General features: G+C 42.5%; 1 protein-coding gene across 2 annotated transcripts in view; it reads left to right on the plus strand.

The window, feature by feature from the left end:
• Positions 1 to 10,527, plus strand: part of NDUFAF6 (NADH:ubiquinone oxidoreductase complex assembly factor 6) — a gene marked incomplete at its 5' end in the record, with an annotated part of 38,250 nt that continues 27,723 nt past the window's right edge. Inside the window, 3 exon segments of one of the 2 annotated variants that reach the window (XM_027765471.1) lie at positions 1 to 55; positions 3,262 to 3,365; positions 8,820 to 8,942. In XM_027765471.1, the coding sequence (XP_027621272.1) occupies positions 3,345 to 3,365; positions 8,820 to 8,942 (144 nt within the window). 2 annotated transcript variants of the gene reach the window in all.

Here is a 10,527-nt window from a genome sequence, read left to right on the forward strand (position 1 = left end):
CGGCTAGCGGCCTGGGCGCCTCGGGCACTGACCTCTATTGCCTGGATCTGCTGCGGTGAGCGAGCCCGGCCTGCTCGGGACGTGGGAGTACCCGGAGCGGGCCAGGGTGGACAAGCGCCTTCCAGCGCGTTCTGGTGGCCTCTGGATGAGGCTGCTTGGAGGGAGTGAGGCTGCAGGAATATTTGCAGGAGCCGCACAACTGTGGCACGACTCTGGCTGCCCATGCTTGTCACCTTACATGAGCTTTAATTTTAGCTCGAGCGTTTTCGCATGCAAAGCTGGTTTAATTCACGTACCAACTAGTAATTAGTTTCAGTGATAACAGAAACTAATTTCTTTTTGTGTGTTTGGCACTAATCAAAGTAATTTATAAGTAATTAATTTTCGTTACTCATTGTATCCGGTAAATGTGGCCCTACCTTTAGGGTTGTGAGAAGTAAAGCATTTGGAATAATGCCTCCTGACACATAGTAAGGGCACAGCGAGTATATCATGGCATTATTATCTCACTTAATAGAGGAGGAAACTAGTTTTAGAGACATTAGGGAAAATGCCTGAGGTATGGTGTTTTTGTTTGCTTCCTTAGAGCCGAGAAGGCCTGGCGCTTGTATTCCTCCTTAATCCTTTGTGGAGGTGGGTTAGATCAGTTAGGTCTCTTGGCCCATCCAGGATGGGGGTTTGCCTTGGAATCTAGGCCTGACCTGCAGCATGATAACTTAGTTTCTGTTGCCCTTCTGCTGCCGTTCTTTCAAAATGATATACAGGTCTCATATCTGATCTCAGGAAATTAATGGAGCTAGCTGGTGATGTGATGGTTAAGGCTGGGCTGTTCAGAGTCCTGGATCTAGATAGCAGTTTGAAAAACGTGGACCACGTTTTCCTGAAACCCTGAGAGAAGAATGGAAGAGAAGGGATTGTGGAGTGGCCATCCCCCTGACACCCCAGGAGGAGGAATAAGGGAATTTCTCACTCCTTCTCTCACTCTCTCTCTTTGGCTAATGCACACATCCATAGCAAATTAGAAAAAAAAATGTACTAGAATAAGCAAACTATCTTGGATTTGCCTGGGCAGGTAAATCCAATGCTTTTGAATTTCATTTCAGTAAAAAGTAGAATAATACAGAAAACATGTAAATACATGTATTTCAGAGTGTTTTAAATCCCCCCCCCCTTTTTTTTTTAGGGTTTTTGCTATGGGGCTTATGCACTCCCCAGAGATAGAGAGGGAAAGTGAGAAATCAATTGCACACTCCTCCCTTGGGTTGGGTACACTGCAATCCCTTCTCCATTCTCTTCCTGGTTATTTTGGGTGTACATACTTGGATCTGGTGATTTTCAAGTCACCAGGTCCATGACTCGAACTGTGCTCCCCCATGTGGTAGTCCAGTGACAGTTCAACACCTTAACCACCATGCCACCTGCTGGTTCTTCTAACCACTTGTTTTTTTTTTTTTTTTTAAAGAGATTTTTGCTATAGGACTTGCGCACACACCAGAGACACAGAGACAGAGATAGAAAGAAAGTGAGAAATCACTCCCCCAGGAAGGATGGGCATGCCGCAATCCCTTCTCCATCTTCCTCTGGAGACTTTGGATATGCACGCATGCACCCAGTGTGAGGTTTTGTTTTGTTTTGTTGGAGGTTTTGTTTTGTTGGAGAGGTTTTTGGTATAGGGCGCGTTCACTCCATTCTCCTCTTGGGATCTTGGGCACACAGGCACATGCGCCTGGTGAAAGTTTAAGTCACTGGATCCGGGACTCTAACCGCGGTCGGATACATGGGAGTCCAGCAACATAGCCATTACGCCAACTGCTGGTCCCACCCCAGTGTGAGTTTTAAGCCTCCAGTTCTGGGACCTGAACTGTGTAGTCAGCTACATGAGAGTCCATAGGCATAATCAGTACTCCATCTTCTGGTCCCTCTAACCACTTTTTTTTTTTTTTTTGAGAGATTTTGCCCTAGGCACGTGTACTCGCCATAGCCATGTGTGCTCGCCATAGGTGTCTGTGCTTGCCATAGGCAGCATGTTCACTGGAGAGACAGATAGACAGAAAGCAAGAAATCACTCCCCAGGAGGGATGGCCACACCACAATCCTTTCTCTATTTCTCGCTTGGAATTTTGGGTGTTCATGCGCATGCACACACACACATGTGCACTACATGAGTTTTAAGCTGCCAGGTGTGGCACTCACACCGTAGTTGACTATGTGGGAGTCCAGTGACATAACCATTATGCCATCTGCTGGCCCCTCTAATCCCTTTTTAGAAATTGCATTTCTCCTTATTCATTGATCATATGTAGGAAAAAAAGATAGAAGTAGTAGAAATCAGGGCAATAAGAATTTTATTTTAGGGGCCAGCAGGTGGTATGGTGGTTAAGACATTGAACTTCCACATAGCTGACTGCAGTTCAGGTCCTAGACCTGGCAGCTTGCTTTCTCACTTTCTCTTTGTTTCTCCTCTCTGGTGATTGTGCATGTCCTATAGCAAGTAATAAATAAATAAAATTTAAAATAATTATTTTAAAAAATCATTTATTTAATTTTTAGGTTTTTGTTACAGTGCGTATGTACTCAGTGGAGAAACATAGAAGGAAAGTGAGAAATCATCCCCCAGAGGGGATGGCCATACCGGAGTTCCTTCTCCATTCTTCTCTTGGGATTTTGGGCACCTGGTGTGATTTTCAAGCCACAGGTGGTGGCTCGAACTTGGTTGTCCATGTGGGAGCCCATAGCCTTAACCATCACACTTTCTGCTGGCCACAGGGCATTAAGAATTTTAAAAGCCAAATACTGTTAAAAGTTTGTATTTTTAAAGAAAGAATGACGTATTTTAATTTTATTTATTATTATTTGTTAATTTAACCAGAGAGAGAGAGAGCAAGAAAGGGAAAGTGAGAAAGCAAGCCAAATATCTACTCTTACCTAACCACCTGGTGGCTTGAAAATCATATATAATTACAATGATAAAGCTAATTATAAGTACTGTATAAATTCAAGTAAATTAATAGAGGTTGAGTATTCTTTTTTGAAATGGTCTGGGATTGGGGACAGTTAAAGTTTATATATTTGGTTTTTGAAAAAATTATGACATTTTCAATGTAAAAATGAGTCATGACTTTTCCAACAACCCAATAATTAAAGAGGAACAGACCTGAAGATAGGCCTGTTCTGGACTTATTCCGTTTAATTTTGGTCAGTATTCTTGTATACGTTTGGAAAGTGAAGAGTAACTATCTTTTTCTTCTTTGTCTATTATAGGAAACGAGATTATGAAGGTTATTTATGTTCTCTCCTGCTCCCTGCAGAATCCCGAAGCTCTGCTTTTGCACTGAGGGCCTTCAATGTGGAACTGGCTCAGGCTGGTATTAAAATAGCTTAAATTATCATTTGCAAAATGGTGATATATGGTTTTTTTTTAATACTAAAAAATAAAAATTGGTTGTAAAGTATAAGTTAGATTAAGGGCTATGCTTATTTTTTCTTTCTCTTGCTACCTATTTAGGCTTACCAATTCAATAGCCAAAATAAAACTAGCTAATGAACTTAATGTTTCTAGACATACCATTTTGGACTCTCTTTTCTTTTTTTTTTTTTGAGAGAGATTTTTGCTATAGAGTGCCATGTGCTTTGCCTAGAGACAGAAAGCGAGAAATCATTCTTCAGGAGTGATGGCCATGCCACAGTTCTTTCTCTTCCATTCTCCTCTTGGGATTTTGAGTGGGCATGCATGCACACACACTTGGAGTGCATCAAGCTGCTGGATCTGAGACTTGAACCGTGGTCGACTATGTGGACGTCTAATGATGTAACCATTACATAATCTGTTGGTTCCTCATTTTGGAAATGTAAATTTATTTTTCTGATGATATAATAAGACTGCAATTAACATTGCACATTTGTCTGTTAACTGAATAGGTTAATTAGAATTTTATTGCTTCTCCTCTTCAGGAGTTGCAGAATTTACACCTATGTATCAGTTTTTCAAAGCATATTTTTAAATTGCCAGTGAGAGAGGGAGAGAAAGAAAGAGAGGGAGAGAACCTTTCAAGGACCATGGTCATGCCATAGTCATTTTCCATCCTCTCAGGAATTTGAGCATATGCGTATATGTCTGGTGTGTTATTCAAGCTGTCAGGGCTGTGATTTTAACTGTGTCTGTCTAGGTGAGATCTGACTCCCAGTACACAGGGTTAGACTGTTGTGCTGTGGGCTGACCCCAACACAGTTTTTAAATTAAGATTTTAGCTTTAATGAGAAGTGGAGAATGAGAGGAGTTATAGCAAACCCAGACCTGATAGCATACTCACTCACTTCTGTCTAAAGAAGTACAAAAGGGGACCAGAAGGCAGCATAGTGGTTAAGGCTCTGGACTTCCACATTGTTACCCATGGTTTGAGTCTCAGACCTGGCAGCTTGAAACTCACGCCAGGTGCATATTTGTGCATGTCCAAAACCCTGAGAGGAGAAGGGATTGCAGTGTGGCCATTCACATTGAGAATGGTTTCTCACTTTCTATTTCTCTGTGTGTCCAACAAGCACACTATAGCAAAAATCTCTCTTAAAAAAAATTACAAAGGAAGGAGAGTTCCTTTTTGTTGAGTGGGAAGAGCCTGTGCAGATAGAGATAAATGGACATGAGGGAGTTGAAGTAGAATGGCCTTGGTCTTCTCAAGGAGAGGTCAGATATTGGAGTGAGGGAGTTGGGGAGAATTGGAGTCTTGAAGAGAGTGGCAAGTTTCAGCACAGCTTCTCTGGTAAATATGGCAAGGGAACAAGGAATGAACCAAATGGCTGAGTATAACACTCAGGCACAACCGAGATTCACAATCGTGAATCTGTGGAGAACCTAATAGACTGACTGTTTTTTCCCTCTGATATGTCTCTGCAAGTCATGGGTCATGTTTTTTTTTTTTTTTTAAAGAATTATTTAACTTTATTTATTTTAATTTGACTGGGGGACAGAGCAAGAGCAGGTGAAAAAAAGAGAGAGAGGGAAAGCGAGAAAGCAAGCCACCAGGTCTGGGACTTATACCGTGGTTGGCTTGTGGGAGTCTAGCACCCTTAACCACTACGCCCCCTGCTGGTCCCATGGGTCATGGTTTTTCACCTCATTCTTTCTCAGGTATAAACCATGTACCAGCAGGACCAACAGTTGATATAATGTCTATGTCGCTGGACTCCCATGTAGTCCATCCACTGTGATTCAAGTCTCGGACCGAGTACGTGTGTGGGTGCCCAAGATCCCAAAAGAAGAATGGAAGAGAAGGGATTGCGGCATGGCCATCTCCCCTGAGGGGGGGGTGATTTCTCATTTTCTGTATCTCTGTCTCTCTCTTGTCTTTGTGGCGAGCGCACACACCCTCTAACAAAAACCTCTCAGAAAACCCCCCCAAAAACCAAAAAAACTATATATCAGCAGTTTATGTCTGTCATGATTTAGACACAAATGGTTCCCATAAGTGATCTTCCATTATAATTTTTAAATGATTGAAATTTCATTTTTAATAATTAGTTCCCAGAGATCTCCCCCTGAACTCTCTGTCATTTTGTAGGAGCATCTTGCTACTTGTTTGCACACACAGCCTTTTTTATCCACTTACTCAACAAGCATTGATTATCTAAAATATGCTGGACACTGTTTTAGATCCTGGGGTATAGCATAGGATAAAATATACAAAGTGTCTGTATTCAGTGAACAAATAGGTAACTCTGTAGTGAATCACATGGAGACAAGAGCTGTGAAGAGAAATAAAGCAGGATGCCAGGTGTAGAGAAGGCAGGGGTTCCTGTTTCATGTAGCATGGTGAGGAAAAAAAACCTGTGGAGAAGGTAGCTTGGAGCAAAAATTTGAAAAAACGAGAGAGTGAGCTGTACAGATATGTGGTAAGGAGAATTTTAGGCAGAGGGAACAGGAAACAAAGGCTTTGAGGTGCACGTGTGCCTTATATGCTCAAAGAACAGAGGTGGCCAGCCGTACAGCAGGGGAGGGAGAGGGAGTTTGGAGGAGGTTAGATTAAAGGTACCTGGGTCAGAAAGGTAAGGTCTGGGAGACCATCACATTCACTTTGGCATTTACTCTGAGTGTAATGGACAGCCATCAAAGGGTTCTGAGCAGAGAGAACATCATCTCTTGGTCATGTTTTGAAAGGGTGCTTCTTAAATGCTGAATGGCTGTACTGTATGCACTGGGACCAGAACCCTAAACATGGCTAAGAAACCCACCTCGCTTCAGAATCACTTATTTTTTTTAAGTTTATTTATTATTTCTTCTATGAATGAGAGGGATAGTACCCCTCCTAGGATCTTTACACTGTAAACTCCCGCCAGCCTCAGCTAGCCCTGGATGATGAGCACATGCATGCCTGGCATGTTCAGGGAGGTCTCCAGAGGTGAACCCGGAACCTTCCCACATGGGTCAGCCTCACAGAGCATTGCGTTTTACTGCCGTGCCCTCAGGATCTTTTTAGGTTTTTGCCTTAGGGTGCATGCATTTACCAGGGAGAGACAGTGAGAGATCATGAAAAGGAAAGTATAAAATCACCCCCCAGGGGGAATAACCATGTGGCAAACCATTCTCCATACTCCTGAGATTTGGGGCCTGTACACACACACACACACCTGGTGTGAGTTTTAAACCACTAGGTCTGGAACTCAAACCGTGGTTGGCCACATGGGAGTTCAGTGCCTCACGCACCATGCCACCTGCTGGCCCCCCTCAGGATCATTTTTTTTTTAATTTTTTATTTGTGGGAACAGTAATGGTTACGTTCCTGGACTCCTACATGGTCAATTATAGTTCGAGTCCTGGATCTGGTGGCTTAAAAGTCATGCCAGGCACATGTGTATGTACCCAAAATTCTCAGAAGAGAATGGAGAAGAAGAGATTGGGACGTGGCCACCCCCTCTTGGGGCTGATTTCTTGCTTTCTATCTTTCTATTCTCTGTCTCTCTGGTGAGCACATACACTCTGTAGCAAAAATTTCTCTTAAAAAACTTTTTTTTTAACTTGGAAATAGTTCTCATGTGCAGAATAGAAAGGGTAGTACAAAGAATACCTTTTTGTGGGCCCAGCCAGTGGTGTAATCATTATGTTGTTGGACTCCCACATGGCCAAGCACAGTTCAAGTCCTGGACCCAGCAGTTTGAAACTTAGCCAGATACGTGTGTGTGCATGCCCAAAATCCCAAGAAGAAAATAAAGAAGGGATTGCGGCGTGACTGTCCCCTCAGGGGGTGATTTTTTACTTTCTGTCTCTCTGTCTCTCTGCCGAGCACACATGCCCTATAGAAAAATATCTCTTTTAAAAAAAGAATACCCTTTTGTAAATATTTCACCCCATTTGCTTTATTTTCTGCTTATATATGTATACACATGTTTTTCTTTTTGTGAAGCATTTAGCGTTACCTGGATCACATTATGGCCTTTATCCATATAAACTTCAATGTGTATTTCATAATAAGGATACTTCTCTTATGTAACCACTGTACAGTTATGAAAGTAAGTTTAACATCTGTTTAATGCTTAAAAAAATTTTTTTAATTGCCAGGGAGCATGTGTGCTTTCCACAGAGAAATGGCAAGACAGAGATAGAAGGAGAAAGCACCCCCCGTGAAGCACAGTCATGCCGCAGTCCCCTGTCCTTCATTGTCCATCATATTGGGTGCGTGCACACAGACTCCTGTTGCTTTTTAAGTACTGGGGCCAGGATCCAAACCATGGTTGGCTGTGTGGGATCTGTCTTCCTTAACCATTGGTCTGGCCCAGTATTCTTTCTTTTGATGTGATTTTCAGTTTTGTCAAATGACCCAGTAATGTCCTTTATGGCATTTTCCCCCCTTGTTCATAGGACCCAGTGTAGCATCATTTATTACATTTAGTTTTCATGTCTCTTTGGCCTCCTTTAATATGGGACAGTGTCACAGCCTTTCTTTGTCTTTTGTGACATTGATATTCTTTAAACAGTGCTGTTCCTTTCTAAAAATAAATTGGTTCTCATTTGGGTTTTTATTTTTTCCCATTGTGATTATATTATACTAGAGTTCCACATTCCTAGTCTATTGTTAGGTAAGTGGTGAACGTCCTTTTCAGGGAATCCCAGGAGGCATGCAATGTCCACCTGCCTCCTGGTGGTGATGTTCATTTTGGTCACTCAGTCCCAATAATACATTTTTTTCCTTTGCTACCAGTAAGCAATCTATGAGGAGACATCTTACGATCATGGTTCTCATCAGAATTTACCTCCTGTATTTAGTTGACATTGGTGATTCTTGCCTGAACCTAAGGAGGCCTTTTTTTTTTTTTTTGGATAGGTTTTTGCTATATGGCGCATGTGCTTGCCAGAAAGACAGAGAGAGACAAAGACACAAAAAGCAAGAAATCACCCCCTGGGGGGATGGCCATGTCGCAATCCCTTCTCCTCCAGTTTCCTCTCAGGATCTTGGACACGCACGCACACGCACCTGGCATGAGTTTAAGCTGCCGGATCCGGGACTCGAACCATGGTCAACTACATGGGATTCCAGTGACATAGCCATACGCTAACTGCTGGTCCCAGGAGCCCATTTTTAATTAGTAGTGAGTGAGAGACAGTTCCATAATTTAGGAAATTGGTTAACGAATGAATGAGTAACTTTATTTAGGTGCACATACAGGAAGATTCACTCCGGTGTACAGTTCTGTAGGTTCCGCAAGTGTAGAGAGTCATTTCTTCACCATCATGGTCATGTTATAGAACGGTTTTATTAATTCAAAAAGTTTCCTTAACTTTTGAGACTGTGAATAGTGCATTTGTTAAGGTTCTTAAATCTTATTTACAGGTTAAGGACTCAGTCTCAGAGAGAACAATTGGACTGATGCGAATGCAGTTTTGGAGAAGAACTGTGGAAGATATATACTGTGACAATCCACCACAGCAACCTGTGGCCATTGAACTATGGAAGGTAAAAAAAAGAAAAAAACTAAAAGCTACTTTTAATTTATAAGAATATTATTTGAGCCAACTTTTTTTTTTAAGAATTATTTTTTTAGGGAACCAGCAGTTAGCGTAATGGCTATGTCGCTGGACTCCCATGTAGTCGACCGCGGTTTGTGTCCCGGACCCGGTGGCTTAAAACTCACGCCGGGCGCGTGTGCGTGCGTGCCCAAGATCCCGAGAGGAGAATGGAGGAGAAGGGATTGTGGCGTGACCATCCCCCCTGGGGGGTGATTTCTCGCTTTCTGTCTCTATGTCTCTCTCTGTCTGTCTGGCGAGCGCACGCGCCCTACAGTGAAAATCTCTCAAAAAAAAAAAAGAATTATTTTTTTAAACATTATTTATTTATTTATTTTTTAATTTAACCAGAGTGAAAAAGAGATTGAGAAAGAGAAAGTGAGAAAGCAAGCTGCCAGGTCCGGGACTCGAACCGCAGTTGGCCATGTGGGAGTCCAGTGCCCTTAAACACCATGTCACTTTCCAGCCCCTTGAGCCAACGTTTTAAAAGCATTTCTTTGTTTCATGAGAGAGAGAGAGAGAGAGAGAGAGAGAGCGAGCACACTAGGGTCTTGCCATGCTGTGATTCTGCCTGTGTAAGTATCCTTTTAGCCAGCTAGGATCACTGGCGCCCTAGAAGTGCTCAACCCTGGATCCAAACCCTGGGCCTTCTCATGAAGCTCCAGTGTTGTGCAGCAGCATCCCACCACACCCACTCCCGAGAACAATTACTGACTTTAGTAAATTTAACTTTGATAACAACACTTTTTTTCTAATTTTCCATTCATATTTTAATTTTATCTGTTGACCTGATTATGTCCACTATAGCATTTCCTCCCTCTATAGGGTCTTAACAAGTATTTAGTTGTCTCTTTTGCTTACTTTTTTTTCTTTTATTGAGAGATTTTTGCTATAGGATACATTTGTTTGCCAGAGAGACAAAGAGAGAAGAAGTGAGACATCACCCCTCAGGGGGGATGACCACACTGTAATCCCTCCTCTTCCATTCTCAGGATTCTGAGCATGTATACACGTGTACCTGGTGTGTGTTTCAAGCCGCCAGGTCTGGGAACCATAGTCAGCTATGTGGGAGTCCAGAGCCCCAACCACTATGTACCTGCTGGCCTCTCTTTAGCTTTCTTTTATCTAGAACATTTCCATAGCTTCTCTTTGACTTTTATGACCTTTACTTTTTATTTTTAAGAGATTTTTGCTATAGGGTGCAAGTGCTCACCAGAGAGACAGAAAGTAAGAAATCACCCCTGGGAGGATGGCCATGTCACAATCCCTTCTCCATTCTCCTTTCGGGATTTTGGGCATGCACGTACATGTGCCTGGTGTGTTTTAAGCTGCTGGGTCCAGGGCTCAAACCGTGGTCGACTATGTGGGAATCCAGCGACTTAATCATTAAACCATCTGCTGGTCCCAGATGTTGACAGTTTTAAAGAGCATAGCCCCCTTCACTTTTGGGGGTGGGGGGTAAGTAGGACTTTCATTTTGGATTTGTCTGATGTTTTCTCATGATTAGATTGGGGTGTTGATTCTTGGCAGGAATG

This window comes from Tupaia chinensis, unplaced genomic scaffold (genome assembly GCF_000334495.1).
Source record: "Tupaia chinensis unplaced genomic scaffold, TupChi_1.0 Scaffold138407_1, whole genome shotgun sequence".
Lineage (NCBI taxonomy): Eukaryota > Metazoa > Chordata > Mammalia > Scandentia > Tupaiidae > Tupaia > Tupaia belangeri.